At 41.9% G+C, this 19,853-nt stretch overlaps 1 protein-coding gene across 3 annotated transcripts in view; it reads left to right on the forward strand.

Annotated features, from left to right (window-relative positions):
• Positions 1-458: 458 nt before the first annotated feature.
• TAF3 (TATA-box binding protein associated factor 3) overlaps positions 459-19,853 on the forward strand; it is a 200,590-nt gene continuing 181,195 nt past the window's right edge. Inside the window, exons 1-2 of one of the 3 annotated variants that reach the window (XM_054503453.2) lie at positions 459-853; positions 6,296-6,538. In XM_054503453.2, the coding sequence (XP_054359428.1) occupies positions 688-853; positions 6,296-6,538 (409 nt within the window). In that variant the 5' untranslated portion in view covers positions 459-687. Of the gene's footprint in view, positions 854-6,295; positions 6,539-19,853 lie in introns of those variants that run through there. The other 2 variants (XM_054503454.2, XM_063669535.1) reach the window with 2 other exon arrangements.

Below are 19,853 nucleotides of genomic sequence, written 5' to 3' on the forward strand. Positions count from 1 at the left end.
TCCTCCTCCTAGTTCCTGCCCTATTGCGAAGGGCTTTGAAGGGCATGCGGAACAGCTTGGACTTTATTTAATCTTTGCAGTGGCAAGCAGCTCAATATACAGATTTTTAGCAGAGGCAAGACCAGCGCAGGTCTGCGTTTGGCGAGCTCCGTAAGTTCCCACGCCCCAAACTTCTCTCTAGCACATAACCCTCTAATATGACTAACGTTATTAATGCTAACTCTCTAACCTGTCAATGTCGTATCCCAGATCCCTCGTTTGCCTCTAAAACACTGGCGTTTTCGTCACCGCTGTCCCCCAGGTGAGCGCCCCAGCACCTGCCGCCCCGGGCGCCTCCTCCACCTGCGCGCCCCACGCCCGCTTCCGGCCGGCTTCCAGGCCTCAGAGGCGATCCCGAGGAATCGCTCCGCTCCCACGGGGCGGAGCTTTCTCATCGCCGCGCTCGGCATTCGGCTCATGCTGCCTCGCCCCGGCGGCCGTCCAGCGGGAGGCGGAGCGAGTCCAAAATGGCGGCTCTCAGGCTGGCGCGCTCCGTGCTGCTGGGGCTTTGAGGTGGTCGCCGAGGGTCCGGGGGACCATTTCCCCGCCGCGGAAGCCCTAGAGGATGAATCGGGGACCCTGCTAAGGTCTGGCGGTGGGGTTGGAGAGCAGTGGCAGCAAGGGCTGCGGTGGCGTCCACGCAGCGGGATGTGCGAGAGTTACTCCAGGTCGTTGTTGAGGGTCTCGGTGGCGCAGATCTGCCAGGCGCTGGGCTGGGACTCGGTGCAGCTCAGCGCCTGCCACCTCCTCACGGACGTGCTGCAGCGCTATCTGCAGCAGCTGGGCCGGGGCTGCCATCGGTACTCTGAGCTCTGTGAGTACCGGGCTGGGTGCGGGAGGGCTGCCCCGGCAAGTCAAGGGTGACACCTCCGCTCTCCTTGTCCCTCCGCGTCCCCGGGGTGTGCATCCCGCACCCCGCCTCGAGATCTGCTGTCTCTTCGGCCTCCCACGTCCCTGGGATTCCACTGCCCCTGCAAACTCTAGTCATCCTTCGGGTGCCTCTTCCTCATCCGCTAACTTCCCGCCACCAGTCTGGGAGCCGGGTCTTCGCTCCCAGCTCCACACCCTCCTACCGCTCCTCCGCTCTGAAATGTGTCTGGATCTCTCTCATTGTCTCCTGTTTGCTGCGGGTAGATCCACCCCCAGCGTGCCCTACACCCTCTTTTACCTCGGTCCTTTTTCTCCCTTGCCCGCAAACTACTACAACTAGTTGTCACAGGCGCTCCGTCTACCGGCCGTTTCTTACAAGACTGGCCATTCCTGAGCTCCTAACTACATAGACTCGTTGACAGCTCTGCTCCGTTAGGGACATTGCCTCATCTTTCTGTATCTGTTCGTTTCGTGAACGACATCTCCATTTACTGTTTTTCCAAGGCTGACTTTGTCAGTTTCGCTGGTTAGATGTACTTTCACTTACGTCTCGGTTACCAGTGAGATGTCAGTGGTTATCGAAGTAGGATAGAGGGACCGTGGGCAGTTGACAAGATTCTCCAGGTAATCTTGGCTACAGTACTTACGGGTTTTAAGCGAATGTCTGGTAATATCTATGGCTAGTGGTATTTAATAATTTAATGGAAGGAATGGAATATTTTAATAGAAGCTCCACATTATCTGGTTGATGTGAAGCATTGCATGTGTGTTTGTTGAGGAGAGGAAACTACCACTCATTTTAGTTTCAAGTCATGATGTTTAAGGTGGTGAGCTGGAGAACTGAATGAAGTGTTTCATAGGATATTTTGTTTTGTTAAAGTGGTTCCTATACTGAAAAATTGAGACTCACAGACACATGCTGTATTTCTTAGGCCCCAAGTTTCGTTCCCGCTTCCACAGGGCTGCCAAAATAATCTGTCCATAGCACAGATCTGATCCTGTCATTATTCTTAAAAGCATTTTAACTATACTTCGTTGGTTACAGGCTAAAAATCTAAACTCTTAGCAGTACACAGTTCCCTTTGTGAGCTAGCATTTTGCTTATCTTTTGCCAGCCTGCCATGCTAATCTGCGACCACGCTGAGCTACCTGCCTTTTCCAAAATGTTTTAAGCTGTCCATTCCTACATGCGTGCTGTTTCTTACCTAGAGTGTCCTTTGCCCATGGCCCACCAATAGTACTACTTTTATTTTGAGATGCACTTATCACTTGCTCTAGGGAACTCATGTTATCTGCTTTCATAATTCTGTGCATATTTCTTTTATATTATTTGTCATCTTGTTTTGTAATCGCCTGTGTATGTCTCTTTCCCTTCTCCAGGAGAAAAATTGATTATATTTGTATTTCGTAACCTGTAGGGCCATTATATAATAGGCACCTGAGAAATATTTGTTGAATAAATGAATGAACTGATAAACCACTACCCTAAAAGCCACTTATTGACTTTACATATTGAGTTCCAAAAATGTGTATGTTTTGAATGCTTGATTTCACTGGTAATTCTATTACTCTTCTTCTTTTGAGACAGGATCTCTGTCGCCCAGCGTGGAGTGCAGTGGTGCGATCTTAGCTCTCTATAGCCTCGAACTTCAGGGCTCAAGTGATCCTCCCGCCTCAGCCTTCCAAGTAGCTGGGACTACATGGATATGCCACCATGCCTGGCTAATTTTTTTATTTTTTGTAGAGATGTGGTCTGGTTATATTGCTCAGGCTGGTGTCAAACTCCTGGGCTCAAGTGATCCTCCTGCCTCAGCATTTCAAAGTGCTGGGATTACAGGCATGAGCCACCATGCCCAGCTCACTGATACATCTGAATGTGGAACCACAAAGTAATATGCGTGCATTTTTATCTTGAAAGTACATCACCAGCTGACTACTCTTCTGGCTTTTGTTTCTTTTTCCTCTGGCCTCTGCTGCAGTGGTCCTTGAGTATACTGTTACTGATAGGATAGGCTAGGCTAGGCCAGGCATAGTCCAGGTTATGTTTGCTACCATGTATCTTTAGATATTCAAAATGTCTCCTGAATACATAGTTACCTTTACTGCCGTTTATACAAAACAGAAGGGAGCTGGCACTCCATGTGACTAGGTATTCCAGAGTCATCCAGGGGTCACTGCAGCTCTTCAGTGTATACCTTGTTCCTAATTACCTAATTTCTGTAGCCAGTTTCTTGGTTTCAGCGAGAATGAGATTGTCAGGTTCATTATTCCCCATCGTAATTTGGTGACTTTTTTTTAATGCTAATTTTGGTATACTTATTAGATATTTTTAGATTCTTTTTTCTATACCAGCCTTATTCTAAAATCAAATTCTGTAGCTCCAAGTTACCACTATGGAATCTTGTATTCCACTCCTTTAAATCCTTTCTGTTGTTTTAACAAACACTTACTGAGCACCACTTATGAACCAACCCCTGTACTAGGCATTGGAGACATAAAATTACTAAGATACAATCCCTGACCATAAGGTGTGTTCAAGAGTGGGAGAATGTCAGGAAACAACAAACTGATGGTGTTTGTTTCTTCTAAAAGAAATGTTCTCAAGTTAAAGCAAGTATTAGAAGTTACCATTAATTCAAGTAATGAACAAAAATGAACTTCAGAATTGCCTCAGGGTAACAATTTCTCCAAGCGTTCAAGGGCAGATGTCTCTGTCGGTGTCACATTATATATGAAATATGTTGGCATGTACTGAAAGCAGGTGCTAAATCTTTCAGACTGACTCTTCATCACTAGTACTGTAATATTTTTTTGCATGGTACAGGGAGTAAATGTAAAAGGGATAAGAGGAGAGATGGCTGTAGGCTATGGATTCTGGGGTAGGATTACTTCACAGAAAAGATAAGATTTGAGTTGAGCTATGAAGTATGGTTGTATAAAGGTATAGAGTATTCCAGGTTAGAGAATCACATAAACTAAGCTGTCCAGGTGAGATTAAGCATAATAAAAGTGCCAGTAAGGTGTTCAGCTCCCTATGCAGCTAGTTCATTCCAAGGGTGTCTGAGGAAAATGTTCAACAGAGTGAAATCAGGTTATGGAAGGACTTAAAAGCTAGACAAAAGAATTAAAACATGTAGTGGAAAACATTGCATACTCCTAAGTAGGGGGAATAGTATGATTAAAGTGGTATTTTAAGAAAATTGTACTGACAGTGATGTGCACAAGAGATTGAAGTGGGCAGAACTTGAGACTATACTGAGATAGTGACAGTAAGAATAGAGAGAAAGGAAACAATCTGAAATCATGGTAAAAAAAAAAAAAAAAAAAAAAAAGATGGCCGAAGGGGATGGGGACAGGGTTAGAAACTACCAGGTTTTGGTTTGAGGCTGCAAAGCATATGGAGGAATTTAAGATTATTATATTTTTTAGACTGAGAGAGTAATAATAGCTTTAATAGGAATAGAAGAGTTGAAATGCCTGTTTACATTCAGTGAGAAGAGTATTCGTTTTATTTATTTTCTTTTTTTTTATACATCACAGAAGTAACCCATACTTATAGAAAAAAAAAATCAAAGACTGCAGAAGTATGTGGAGTTAGAAGTCAGGCTCCTGCTTCCACCACAGCCCTCTCCTCTACTGCAGCTTCCATCCCCTTGAACTGTTAACCATTGGCTGAATATCCTTCCAGACGTTTCTGTATGCATTACTACACATGCGTCCAATTCTAGCAATATTTGGATTCTTTTTCATTTTACAGTGTGATTTAATTTCAGACATACTGAGTTTGAAGTGATCAAATTTCAGGATTTCAGTTAAAAAGTCAGGATTTCAGTTAAATCCTTTAGGCTATTGAAAATCAGAAAATGGAATTTTCGTAGACATTTTTAAAGATGTAGAGACCTTAAGCTCTGCTAAGAATAGGTATAAGAAAAACTTGCTTTTATAAAGAAAAAATATCTATATCTTAATTTTTTATCTCTGTTTTATATGGTGTTTTCTAATTACATTTGAAAATTTATAGATAAATTACCTTTATGGCTGGGCATGTTGGTGGTGCACTGGTAGTCCCAGCTACTCGGAAGGCAAGGGTAGGAGGATGGCTTGAGCCTGGGAAGGTAAGGTTGCAGTGAGCCATGATTGCCCTTCTGCACTCCAGCCTGGGCAGCAGAGTGAGACCCTGTCTCAAAAAGCAAACAAAAACCAAACTTTTATGATCTAAGCCTTCTTTGTAAATATTCTTAGATTTTAAAAATTCATTTAATGGTATAATTCATTTAATAGGTATTTATTGAGTGCCAGCTATGTGCCAGCCACTGTTTAAGATTCTGCAGATGCATCAGGGAACAACAGAGGAAATGTAACCAACATTGACTTTGTCAGCACAGCACACTACTTATTTGATGATTTAAAAAAAAAAAAGGCCAGGCACATTGGCTCATGCCTGTTATCCCACCACTTTGGGAGGCAGAGGCAGGAGGATTGCTTGAGGCCAGGAGTTCAAAACCAACCTGAGCAACATAGCAAGAACTCATCTCTGCAAAATTAAAAAAAAAAAAAATTACCCAGGCGTGGTGGCATGTGCTTATAGTCCCAGCTACTCAGGAGACTGAGAGGGGAAGATTGCTTGAGCCTAGAAGTTTGAGGCAGCAAGGAGCTGTGATCATACCACTGCACTTCAGCCTGGGCAACAAGCAAGATGCCATCTGTTTTTTTTTTCTGAGATGGAGTCTTGGTCTGTTGCCCAGGCTAGAGTGTAGTGGTGCGATCTCGGCTCACTGCAACCTCTGCCTCCTGGGTTCAAGTAGTTCTCCTGCCTCAGCCCCCTGAGTAGCTGGGATTACAGGTGTGCACCACTACGCCCGGCTAATTTTTGTATTTTTAGTAGAGACGGGGTTTCACTGTGTTGACCAGGCTGGTCTTGAACTCTTGACCTTGTGATCCACCCGCCTCGGCCTCTCAGTGCTGGGATTACAGGCGTGAGCCACCGCGCCCAGCCAAGAGGCCATCTCTTAAAAAAAAAAAAAAAAGACAAAACACGATTTTATTATTATTATTTTTGGGGCATTTTCTGTGTGTCAGGCACTGTTCCAGATGCTTTTGATCATCTGTAAACTACTTTGAAATTTGTTCTATCATAGCTGATCATGAGTGTGATTTTTCTGTGGTGTTCTGGCTAGTTGTCTGATCATATTTAAACTTGACTTTAATAATCAGCTTAAACATGATTCTGTGATACTCTATTTAAAATCTATTAAATTCTTTCCAATAACTAGGTTAAAATGTTTGATTCTGAGCTGCATATTTACTTACTACTTTTTCTTAATATTTAAAAATATATTCGTGGGATTTCTTCAAATAATTTGATTTGCTTTTGACTTTGTTTCAGATGGCCGAACAGACCCAATTTTGGATGATGTTGGTGAAGCTTTCCAGCTGATGGGGGTTAGTCTACATGAACTAGAAGACTATATTCACAACATTGAGCCTGTCACCTTCCCACACCAAATTCCGTCATTTCCTGTTAGCAAGAACAATGTACTTCAGTTTCCTCAACCTGGAAGTAAAGATGCCGAGGAAAGAAAAGAATACATTCCTGATTACCTGCCACCCATTGTGTCTTCTCAAGAAGGTTTGTGAGTGTTTCTTCTTCATATGTTAGTGACTATTTTAATGGATTTTTAATCCTCTTAGCTTTCCATGCTATGTCAACTTTATAAATTCTGGAAACACAATAGAAACGTTTACTGTTACTTACAAATTATTCTAACCCTTAAACCAACAAACTTGCAACTGACATTACCAAGCCAAGTCATGGTGTAATCAAGGTTATGTCTGAAGCATTTATCTCCTTTGTAAAGTTCAATTAGAGGAAAACAGTGAAGCCAAAGAGAAGCCTTTCAACAGCCCTATTATATGAGAATGGGATATTAGGTAAATTAGAAAACCTTTGAAACAAAAAGAAAAATTGGGGTAGCTTGCGTATTATTCAGGCCATGAGTTGAATGCCGTGGCTTTATACCGGAAACAGTGAGTGAATCGTGAGTATTCAGTGACATTGTGTAGACTTCTATCTGTTTTTTATGATGAGGAGCAATGTTTATTATTTGATCATATAGAACTTTTGATTATAAAATGATAGCTAATCAGGTACAATGGTCAGTCCCATTGCAGAGTTCCCTTTTTTCCTGCATAATTTTAGATGTTGATCACTGAGTTCACTAAGATTCTAAAGAGATATTTAAGTAATTTGTGGTCTCTAACACAAGTACACAATATTTTTTCTTATAAGAGTTGGAAAAGTTGCAATTAAGTTCTTTCATTTTGTAAAAAATTCTAAAACCTGTATACTTCAGGATAATGCAAATGATGCCAGCAATTACTTTTACTTATGATTTTCTGTTGTAAAATATACATAACATAAATGGACCATGGTAAAGGTGTGCAGTTCTGTGGCATTAAGTATACATTGTTATTCAACCATCATCCCCATCCTTCTCCAGAACTTTTGTACCCTCCCAAATTGAAACACTGTTCCCATTAAACATAACTCCCCATTCTCCGCCACTTCCAGCCCCTGGCAACCACCATTCCTTTTTTTGTCTCTGTGAATTTGTCTATTCTAGGTACCTTTTATAAATGGGCTTGTACAGTATTTGTCTTTTTATGACTGGCTTACTTCACTTAGTATGATGTCTTCAGGGTTCATTCATGTTGTAGCCTGTGTCAGGATTTCGTTGTGTGTGTGTGTGTTTAAGGCAGAATAATATATGTACGTTCCGCATTTGTTTATCCATTCACTCACTGGTGGACATTTGGGTTGTTTCAACCTTTTGGCTCTTGTGATTAATGCCGCTGTGAACACTGATGTGTAAATCTCTGTTCAAATTCTTGCTTTCAAGTGTTTTTTTTTGGGTCTGTACCTCGAAGTAGAATTGCTGGATCATATAGTAATTGTCTATTTAATTTTTGAGGAAGCACCACACTGTTTTCCACAGTGGCTGTACCATCTAACCTTCCTATCAGCAGTGCCCAAGGGTTCCAATTTCTTGCAATTCATTTCTTAGAATCAGTTCTACTTTAATAGCATTTTGAAGTGTTACCTATTTGTCTCAGGAACTATGTTTAAATTTGGCATAAGTTGTTTTACAGTCTGTGTGTCAGGGTTGCCTCATCTGAAAAACTGGACAGATACTGGACCTAAGTGGTGGGGATTTGTTGTAAACCGGTGGCTCATCATTTAGGCGCTCTGGATCTTAGCTGCAGTGGGTTCTACTGAATGATACTAACATACTGACAGCCCAGAACCAAAACTAGGACTTTGATCATAATCTACACTTAACTATTTGGTCCTCCTTGTCTTATTTTTATAGCATGCAAATATTCCATAATAAAATTCTCTTAAAGTGCTATGGTTATCATATTTAAATGCTAGCAAGGAAATGTAACTAAGATAACAGATTTAGATTAGGTAGTGAAGAAGTATGAAAAACAATTTAGTGTTTTTTTTGTTTTGTTTTGTCTTGTTTTGATACTGACTTCTGGCTGAAATTACTATATTACTGTAAATTTTTGGGTTTCTTTTCTGGGTTATTTGAAGCAAAAAAAGAATCTCATTTAGTTTTGTGCAAACAATATAAATTATAAACATTTTAAAAGGAAAATAACATAAATCTTGAGAACACTACTTTTCACTTTTTATCTAACGTGTGGATTAAGAAGGAAAAATATTGCAGATTTGTAAGATATGCATATGGTTTATAAGGATGCAGTAAGTGGTAGGCAGTACAGTAAGATGCTTGTCAAAACGTTCTCCTCTTCATAAGCAAAGAATATAAAATGCAATTCTTTGGTTACCATTTAAAAATATAACCATACAAGACCATTTCTTATCATTTACAATCTGAAATTTTTTTTTTTTCCGTGGGTACCGCATGTTAGAAAGTTTCTGGTATTCTGATTAGTGGTGCAAAGTGAGGTACAGAGGTGAACCCCTTTGATAATGATACCGTTCACCATGCTCTTTATTTTCCTTTTACTTCCTTAAGAGCCACAAACAGGCTAGACTTTGGTCTTAAAATATTATTAGCAAGGTCCTTCCATGGGGTTCCCTCTTATCAGCCACTCAGCTTGGTTCATGTCAAAAAAGTCTGTGAATGTCTCCCTCCACAGCAGCTGGAGCTGGCGAGTGTGTACACATAGAAGGCCTGAAGGGGCAGCAGGCTGTGAGAGGCACAGCATGGACCTCACGGCATCACTGAGACATGACTCAGCGAGTCACTGAGTTTCTAGTCTTCCCAAGTCACTTTACCTTTCTGAACTTTATGTTCATCATCTGTAAAATAAGTGTAATAACACCTACCACATTGGGGAAATGGAGAATCAAGTAATTTTTTTTTAACACATTTATATAAAATTGGACAGTGTTTAACATATAAAATACATAACAGTGGGCCAGTTGTGATGGCTTATGCACTTTGGGAGGCTGAAGCTTGAGCCCAGGAGTTTGATACCAGCCTGGGCAACGTCATGAGACCTCATCTCTACTAAAAATAAAAAACTTGGCTGGGTGCAGTGGCTCACGCCTGTAATCCCAGCACTTTGGGAGGCTGAGACGGGCGGATCATGAGGTCAGGAGATCGAGACCATCCTGGCTAACGTGGTGAAACCCCATCTCTACTAAAGATACAAAAAATTAGCTGGGTGTGGTGGCGGGCGCCTGTGGTCCTAGCTACTCGGGAGGCTGAGGCAGAAGAATGGCGTGAACACAGGAGGTGGAGCTTACAGTGAGCCAAGATTGTGCCACTGTACTCCAGCCTGGGTGACGGAGCGAGACTCCGTCTCAAAAAAAAAAAAAAAAAAAACCTTAGCTGGGCATGGTGGTGCACGCTTGTAGTCCCAGCTATCGGAGTCTGAGGTGGGAGGATCACTTGAGTCCAGGGGTCAAGGCTGCAGTGAGCTACAATCACACCACAGCACTCCAGCCTGAGTGACAGCGAGACCCTGTCTCAAAAAAAAATAAAACACATAACAGCGAATATTCTCTTCCTTTTTTCTTTTCTTGCTCTTAAATAATTTACTTTTGAATTGAAATACAATATACATTAGAGAAGTCACGCTATAAGCGGAATCGGTGTCAAGCTGCATTCAGTGGCACACCCATAGTCCTAGCTACTTGGAAGGCCGAGGCAGGAAGATCGCTTGAGCCCAGGAGTTTGAGGCTGTAGTGCGCTACGATTGAGCCTGTGAATGCCCACTGCACTTCAGGCTGGGCAACATAGCAAGACCCTGTCTCTGAAAAAAAGAGACGAATAAATGTAAAGTAGTGTTACCATCACGTGCTGAGGATCTGAGGGAACAGACTTACTAGCTGGGCTGGATAGATACCTGACTGAGGAGCTGTGTGATTATCCGCAGTGTGAAGATGACAGATCAGGAGATGATGTGGAAGGAGTTATTGCCTGCTGTATCTGATTATATGTTTAGAAGTGAGACCTCTTTGAAAATATTTTATACATGCATATTTTTGCTTGGACTGTTACAGTTCTGATGGCTGGTACCCAGTGTGTTTTATCCAAGAACGTTCTCTCCCCAGCTTGCCATACATATTTTCAGATTCACACCAATACCATATTTTTTTGCTTCCTATTTTATTGTGCTGAGGAATGTCTGAAAATAGTACAGTGTACTATGCCAAAGTCATTGTTGGTTCTCACAGTGTGGTCTCTAGATCACTGGTCAATGAGGGTCTTCTGAGGGGGTCTGTTGATTGGTTCAAAATATTTGCATAAGAAAGAAATATAGGCTGGGCGCAGTAGCTCACACCTGTAATCCCAGCACTTTGGGAGGCCGAGGTGGGCGGATCACTTGAGGTCAGGAGTTCGAGACAAGCCTGGCCAACATGGTGAAACCCCACCTCTACTGAAAATACAAAAATTAGCTGGGTGTGGTGGTGCGCGCCTGTAGTCCCAGCTACTCGGGAGGCTGAGATGGGAGAATCACTTGAATCCGGGAGGCAGAGGTTGCAGTGAGCCGAGATCGCACCACTGCACTCCAGCCTGGGTGACAGAGTGAGACTCTGTCTAAAAAAAAAAAAAAAAAAAAAAAGGAATATAAACCATGTACCCTGACTTATTTGCAGGAAACTTACCAAGCTCAACTTAAACTTGGTAAAGATACTGTGAGGTTGCCACTTTTAGAGTTTCTATTTTTTAAAATTTAAAATAGACTATTTTTTAGAACAGTTTTGATTTACAGAAAAAATTGAGAAGTTAGTATGGAGAGTTCACTCATATCTGAACCATTTCTTCTGTTATTAACCTTTTACGTGACTATGGTACGTGTATCACAATTAATGAACAATATTGACATGTTATTATTAAGTGACGCCTGCACTGTATTGACATTCCTTAGTTTTTACTGGATGTCCTTTTTCTGTTTCTGGATCCCATCCAGGATATCATATTGTGTTTGGTTGTCACGTCTCCTTAGATTTTTCTTGGCTGTGACAGTTTTTCAGACTTTTCTTGTTTTTGACGACCTTTACAGTTTTGAGGATTATTGGTTAGGTATATTGTAGGATGCCCCTCTAGTGAAATTTTTCTGATGTTTTCCTCATGATTAGACTGGGGTTATGAGATCTTGGGGAGAAAGACCACAGAGGTCAAGGGCCATTTTTATCACATCATATCAAAGGTCTACCCTGTCATCATAATTTATCACTGTTGATATTGATGGTGATCACATGGCTGGGGTAGTGTTTATCTGGTTTCTCCACAATAAAGTTTCTCTTCTATCCCCTCTTCTCCTACTGTGCTCTTTGGAAAGAAGTCACTCCACGTAGCCCGCCCTTAAGGAATGGGAGTTATGTGTCCCGCTTTGAAGGTGGAATATCTGCATACGTTGTTAGGAACTCTTCTGCATGGGGATTTATCTCTTTCCCCACTAAGATTTCTATTTTTATTATGAAACCCTTTAAAAAGTAAACATTTACATGTTTGAAAAAATTAACAAAAGTAATACAAACTTGTTGAAAAAATATATTGCCAAGTGAATTCGTTATGAAGTGAAAGTGTCTCTTCACTTCCCTTCCTCCCCCTTCCCAAGAATAACCTAGTTGGCAGATGGGGCTCCTCTGCATCTTCCCGTGTGACCTTTTGCACTCCTTGGACTCAAGAATCTATGTCCACTTCAATACCTGCCATTTCTTTCTCAAGCTCCTGCCATCCTTTTCTTGAAGCAGTTCTTGCTGTGAACGCCAACTACTATCTAAATGGTTGATCTGAAGGAAATTTAAACCCTTTCTCCCAGTTCAAGAAACAGAACTTTACCAGCTATCTCAGAATACCTTCTATGTGCCCAACCCCACCCCAGCCCCTTCCTCCCTCCCTCCAAAAATAGCCAACCACTGTCCTGACTTTATAGGAATTACTTCTTAGCTTTATAGTTTTATCAGCCAAATGCATATCCCTAGACACATTAATTTAATGTTCTTCACACATGCACACCCTTTTTTACTTTACATGTTTTTTTTTTTTTTTTTTTTTTTGAGATGGAGTCTTGCTCTGTCACCCAGACTGGAGTGCAGTGGCGCGATCTCGGCTCACTGCAACCTCCACTTCCTGGGTTCAAGCGATTCTCCTGCCTCAGCCTCCCGAGTAGCTGCAATTACAGGTGCATGCCACCGTGGCTGGCTAATTTTTGTATTTTTAGTAGAGACAGGGTTTCACCATGTTGGCCAGGCTAGTCTGGAACTCCTGACCTCAAGTGATCCGCCAGCCTCGGCCTCCCAAAGTGCTGGGATTACAGGTGTGAGCCACCCCGCCCAGCCATGTCATTTACCTTTTAGTTTGTGACTCTCCTTCCGTTCCTTTCTTTGTCTTACAGTTTATTTGTTAGAAATCTGGGTTGTTTGATCTACAGAGTGCCCCACAGTTGGATGTTGCGCATTGTGCACTCATAATGCAGCTCAATGTGTTTCTCAAAATTGGCAGCAAGAATCTGAGGCTTGACCAGGTTTAGGTTTGGCAAGATATCAGCTAATGATGTCCAGTTTTCACTGTTGTTGATATTAGCAGTGCTGATGCTCAGTGCCTAGATCCATTAATTCATTAGGGGTTACAAAGTAATGATAATACTATCACTTTGTTTTTATTTCATTCTTTAGTTGGAATAACTTTATAAGAAAATCCTTTTCCTCATCCACTATTTAGTAACTTGATGGCATAGTTTATATAGGGAATGCAGGGTTAATGCTTGATTTTTTTCATATGGTATACCCAGTTTTCATGAGAATAAATTGGTTGCTTGTTGTCCTTAACAGGTGACTAGTTTCGTTTAATACTCTATCATTATGAACTCACAGATTTAAACATACTTGACAGATTTCATTCATTACTTTTTTTTTTTGAGACGGAGTCTCACTCCATCGCCCAGGCTGGAGTGCAGTGGCGCGATCTCGGCTCACTGCAACCTCCGCCTCCTGGGTTCAAGGGATTCTTCTGCCTCAACCTCTCGAGTAGCTGGGATTACAGGCATGTGCCACCATGCCCGGCTAATTTTTGTATTTTTAGTGGAGACGGGGTTTCACCATATTGGCCAGGCTGGTCTTGATCTCCTGATCTCGTGATCCTCCTGCCTCGGCCTCCCAAAGTGCTGGGATTACAGGCATGAGCTACTGCGCCCAGCCTCATTACAGTTTTTTACCTGTATTGTAGCTTCAGTTGTTGCATTTTTGGCCAGTGGCAGTTTCTTCACTCTTGCTTCTGAGTCCTTTTGACATGACCCGATTTGGCTTTGGTGACGTCCTCACCTTCTGGTGTATCAAAATGTTCTAGACTCAGCATGTATAATCATGTTCTATGCTTGGTATAAATTATCTGTCCAGGAAACCCTGGTTTCTTGGAAAGTAGTATTTCTTTTCTTTTTTTAATTTTAATTTTTTTAATTATAAAATTTCAGGTTATATTTGTATATATCTGGGGGGTGCAAAGCGATGTTATGTTTTATAAATACAATGTGGAATAATTAAGTCAAGCTAGTTAACATATCTGTCACCTCAAATGCCTATCGTTTTTTGTGGAGAGAACATTTAAAACTTACTCTCTTAATGATTTTCAAATGTGTAATACATTATTATTTTTCTTTTTCACCATGCTGTGCAATATATCAAAAAAAGTACTCCTCCTGTCAGATTGAGGCTTTGTACCCTTTGCCTATCATCTCCGCATCCCCACATCCCCTGCCCCAGCCTCTGTAACCACTGTTCTACTCTCTGCTTCTTGGAATGTGGTTCTTTTCATCCACATATAAGTGAGAACATGTGGTATGTCTCCTTCTGTGCCTGGCTTACTTCACTTAGCAGAATTGTTTGAATTCCATTTATGTTGTCACAAATGACAAAATTTCCTTCTTTTTTTAAAGGTTAAATAATAATACTTTTTAATTTTTATGGGTACACAGTAAGTATAAATATTTATGGAGTACATAAGATATTTTAATAAAAGCACACAATGTGTGGTAATTACATCAGACTAAATTGGATATTTACCACCTGAAGCATTTATCATTTCTTTCTTATTTATTTATTTATTTTTGAGACAGTCTCGCACTGTCACCCAGGCTGGAGTGCAGTGGTGTGATCTCGGCTCACTGCAGGCTCCACCTCCTGGGTTCAAGTTTAAGTGATTCTTGTGCCCCATCCTCCCCAGTAGTTGGGATTGCAGGTGCCCATCACCACACCCGGCTAATTTTTATGTTTTCAGTAGAGACGCGATTTCACCATGTTGGCCAGGCCGGTCTGAAACCCCTGGCCTCAAGTCATCTGCCAACTTCAACCTCCCAAAGTGCTGGGATTACAGGCATGAGCCACTACACCTGGCCCAGCATTTATCATTTCTTTGTGCTACAGATATTCCAGTTATACTCTTTTAGTTGTTTTTAAATGTACAGGGTGCAGTAGCTTACACTTGTAATCTTGTCACTTTGGGAGTCCGAGGCAGGAGGATGATTTGAGGCCAGGAGATCGAGATAAAATATTCAATAAATTATTGTTGACTTTAGTCACCCTGTTGTGCTATTAAAGGCTGAATAGTATTCTGTGGTGTATATATATTACATTTTCTTTATCCACTCATCTGTTAAGGGACACAGGTTATTTCTGTAACTTGGTTATTGGGAACAGTGCTGCAGTGAACTTGGGAGAGCAGAATCTCTTCAACATAATCTTTTCAAATCTTTTGGGTAAATCCTCAGGAGTGGGGTTGCTGGATTATATGGTAATTCTATTTTTAGTTTTTGGAGGAAACTCCACATAGTTTTCCATGACTGCTAATCTAAATTCCCACCAACAGTGTACAAGGATTCCCCCTTTTCTCCACATCCCCGCTAACACTTGTTCCCTTTCATCTTTTTTATAGTTGTCATTCTAACAGGTGTGAGGTAATATCTCACTGTGGTTTTATTTCTGTAATGATTAGTAATGTTGAACATTTTTTCATATATTTGTTGGCAGTTTGTATGTCTTATTTTGAGGAATGTCTATTCGTTTTTTATTGGATTATTTCTTTCTATAGGGTTTTCTTTTTTCCTTTTTTGGGGACCCAGCATTACTGCTTATTTATTACAAGTCCCCAAGAGGGCTTTAGTTTTTCTTTTCAACATTCTGTTCTGTAGCTTCCATGTCTCTTTTTGTCCATATGTGGAGGAGCCAGGCATTGGCACGGGCCATGCAGCAACTAGCAAAGGCTCTGAAATTCTTCTCCCCAGTGGTGACTTGAGCTTTCTCCTTCTCATAGACATTCTGGATGGGCATGACTGGTCCCGGCAGCTGGGTGGCCAATTGCAGTTCTTCAGCAGAACTGTCTCCCTTCCTGGGGGCCGAGGGCTTCCTGGGGAAGAGGATGAGTTTGGAGCGGTACCCCTTCAGCCGCTACACAGTCCATGTGGAAGTGGGGTTTCAAGATCTTGCCATTCCCTCTGGGCACCATGGCTGCCTGCTGCCCTCCGGCGCAGGACAGCAGCCAGACTGTTCTTTCTATAGAGTTGTTTGGGTTCCTTATATATTTTGTCTTTTTTTTTTTTTTTGGTTGTTGTTGTGGCTCTTGTTGTTGTTGAGTTCCTTACATGTTTTGGATGTGAGCCCCTTGTCAGATGTGTGGGTGCATGTATTTTCTCCTAACCCGCAGATTGTGCCTTCACTCTGCTGTTTCCTTTATTGTGCCGAAGCTTTTTATTTTGATGGAATCCCGTTTGTTCAGTTTTGCTTTTGTCACCCTGCGCTTTGGGGGCCAAATATAAAAAATAATTGCCCAGGCCAATGTCTTATAGTTTTTCCCCTATGTTTTCTTTTAGCAGTTTTGTAGTTTCAAGTCTTACATTTAGGTCTTTATTCCATTTTGAGTTGATTTTTGTAAGTGGTATGAGATAAGGATCCAATTTCATTCTTCTGCATATGGATATCCAGTTGTCTCCACGCTGGGAAATAGCATTTCAAGTACACAGTCTTGGTGCTAAGGGATACTTATTATATATAACTCGGTTGTTCATTGTTTCTAGGCAATAAGTAAATAAATATTTATATACATGTAGATGTGTGTGAATAGATAGATAGGTGGATAGGGTTCCTCCTCAGTTCATGCAGATTTTCCAATTCATATTTAGGACTACAAGGTTTTTATTTTTTATGTTACATCCATAAATACTTTCATCCATACTGAGAATTCTGTTCTCAGGAATAAAGAAGATGATAAAATTAGAATATTCCATAATTATTCATTTGCTTTATCCCAGATTACACATACAATATTGCAACTGATACTATCATTCATGATTACTGAAACAGGTAAAAAAAATTTTTTTGCTCATTCTGTATCCTTTTACCATATGTATCTTGTCAGATCATATAGCTACTGTCTTGAGTTCTGCTACCTAATTTCTGAGTTTTTTCTGATTTTGATTTATATTCTTTCATGTCTTTTAGATCATTTTAAGATAGAACATTATATGTTCATCAGTTTTTTCGAGTGTGTGTTTCTCTTGTACTTTCATTGTCTGGAGGGATGTTTTGCTATTTAGTCTTCTTTTCTTTATAGAAACTATATGTGAGTTAGCTTTCTGAGCCTTTAGAACACGGGTGTCCAATCTTTTGGCTTCCCTGGGTCACGTTGGAAGAAGAAGGATTGTCTTTGGCCACACACAAAATACACTAACACCAACGATAGCTGATGAATTAGAAAAAAAAGTCACACACAAAAAATCTCATAATGTTTTAAGAAAGTTTACAAATTTGTGTTGGGCTGCATTCAAAGCCGTCCTGGGCCACATATGGCCTGTGGGCCGTGGGTTGGACAAGCTTGCTTTAGAAGGAGATTCAGGGTAGCTCCTCTGACTTTGCAGTCCTGCCTCTTCTGTGGTTTTTGTGGAATGTTCCAATCATGGGAACTTGCTCACTGAGATTTTCTGTTTGTTTTCCTCCACCACTTTTACCTGGATCTTCTCTTTCCTTCGTGTCAGTTTTCCCTTTTTCTGGCCAGCTGTGATTCCACTGCCAGCTGTGTCCTCTCGGCGAGGCTCTGTCCTGGCAGAGAGCAGCCAGGATCAAGTCTGAAAGCTCCTGGGCTCAACTTCCAGCCCCAGTGGATCTCACTCAGCCCCCTGTACTCCCTGTACTTGAAGTGGTCCCATCTTTCCCAGCCTCAGCCGCTCTTCTCGGGTTGGCCTGCCAGGCTTTCCAGCAGAGGCCTGGTGGCCCTTTTGGGGTTTTCCTGTTTCAGGTCAGTCTTGCCGTCACTTCTCACTGTTTCCCCTGCATAGATGCCTCATATTCGGGTCTCATGGCTCTTGGTGGCATGTTCTCACCTGCGTGTATTTTGGCACTGATGGGTATACTCTGTCACCTGGTTATGTTGGGAAGATGCACAAACTACCTTGCCCCAGCTACCACTTTCTTCCCAGGATTCCCCTTATTGAAGCTTTTTGCTGCTTTCATCACTGTTGGGCAATTCCTGAAGCTGCTTTTCTTCAGCGCCGTCGTACTGACTTAACTCTCCTTGTATGATGAGCTCCGTCTTGGGGCCTTTCTTGGGCACATCTGCCCTGGCTCTCCTACCGGTAAAACGTTGGTGCTTCTAAAATTTTATCCTTCACCTACTATGTTTCTCATGTTACTTAGTTTCAGAGTTGACTTTCCTACTCTCATAGTTTGAACCCCCATCTGTACGCTGATGCCTCCCCAAACTGTCCCTCCACATCCACCTCTCAGACCCTGCAACCATTTGCAGTTGGCCATTTCCACATTTTCTTTTCTTTTTTCTTTCTTTTTTTTTTTTTTTTTTGAGATGGTATTTCCCTCTTGTTGCCCAGGCTGGAGTACAATGGCGCAATCTCGGCTCACTGCAACCTCCACCTCCCAGGTTCAAGCGATTCTCCTGCTTCAGCCTCCCGAGTACCTGGGATTACAGGCATGAGCCACCATGCCCAGCTAGTTCTGTATTTTCAGTAGAGACGGGGTTTCTCTATGTTGGTCAAGCTGGTCTTGAACTCCCGACCTCAGGTGATCTGCCCACCTCAGCCTCCCAAAGTGCTGGGATTACAGGCGTGAGCCACTGCGCCTGGCCCATTTCCATATTTTCTTACCCTGAGTACACCTGTGTTCTCCATCTCAGTTGGTGGCACCATCTCTACTCAGTCACCTAAGCTAGAAACGTGAGAATTAGCGTTGACCTCTTCTCTCATTCTCCTTCATTCCCAATCTCTAATTCTGCTAATTTTCTTTCTTAAAAAATTTCCAAAATATTATTCCATCACTTCCTTTGTTTAAACCTTTATCTCTTGTCTTATCCTCTAAACGAAACTATTAGACAAAAAATTAACACATCCCACAGTATAAAATACTTTGTTGGCTCTCCAACTGCTTACAGTTACCAAAAATATTTATGGAGAGGAGTTTTCTTTTTTGCATCAAAATGAAAAGAGCTTTGGTTGAGTGTGATGGCTCATGCCTATAATCCCAGCACTTGGGAGGCCAAGGCAGGAGGATCGCTTGAGCCCAGGAGTTTGAGACCAGCCTGGACAACATAGTGAGACCTTGTTTCTATAAAAAATTTAAAAATCTGGCCAGGCGCAGTGGCTCACACCTGTGATCCCAGCACTTTGGGAGGCCAAGATGGGCAAACTGCTTGAAGTCAGGAGTTCAAGACCAGCCTGGCCAACATGGTGAAATCCTGTCTCTACTGAAAATACAAAATTTAGCTGGACATGGTGGCACAGGCCTGTAGTCCCAGCTACTCGGGAGGCTGAAGCAGGAGAATTGCTTGAACTGGGGAGGTGGAAGTTGCAGTGAGCCAAGATTGCACCACTGTGCTCCAGTCTGGGCAAAAAAAAAAAAAAAAAAAAAAAAAAAGTCAGCTGGATGAGTTGGCTTATGCCTGTAATTTCAGCACTTTGAGAGGTTGAGGCGGGCGGATCACTTGAGGCCAGGAGTTCAAGACCAGCTTGGCCAACATGGCAAAACGTCGTCTCTACTAAAAATACAAAAATTAGCTGGGCGTGGTGGTGCGTGCCTGTAATCTCATCTACCCAGGTGGCTGAGACACAAGATTTGCTTGAACCCGGGAGGCAGAGGTTGCAGTGATCTGAGATTGCACCACTGTACTCCAGCCTGGGCAAAAGAGCAAGACTCTGTCTCAGAAAAAATAAAAAATAAAAAAATTAGCCAAGACTGGTGGTGTAAGCCTGAATAGTCCTAGTTACTCAGAAGCTGAGGTAGGGGGATCACTTGAGTCTGGGAGGTTGAGGCTGCAGTGAACCACAGCACTCCAGCCTGGGTGACAGAGTGGGACCCTGTCTCAAAAAAATAAAAATAAAAAGGGAATAGCTGTAGTTATTCAAGAGAAAAGATGTTTATTCTTACAACAAAGATTACTTACTGGTTTAATAGAGGAATGTTA

Source organism: Pongo pygmaeus, chromosome 8 (genome assembly GCF_028885625.2).
Source record: "Pongo pygmaeus isolate AG05252 chromosome 8, NHGRI_mPonPyg2-v2.0_pri, whole genome shotgun sequence".
Taxonomy (NCBI): Eukaryota; Metazoa; Chordata; class Mammalia; order Primates; family Hominidae; genus Pongo; species Pongo pygmaeus.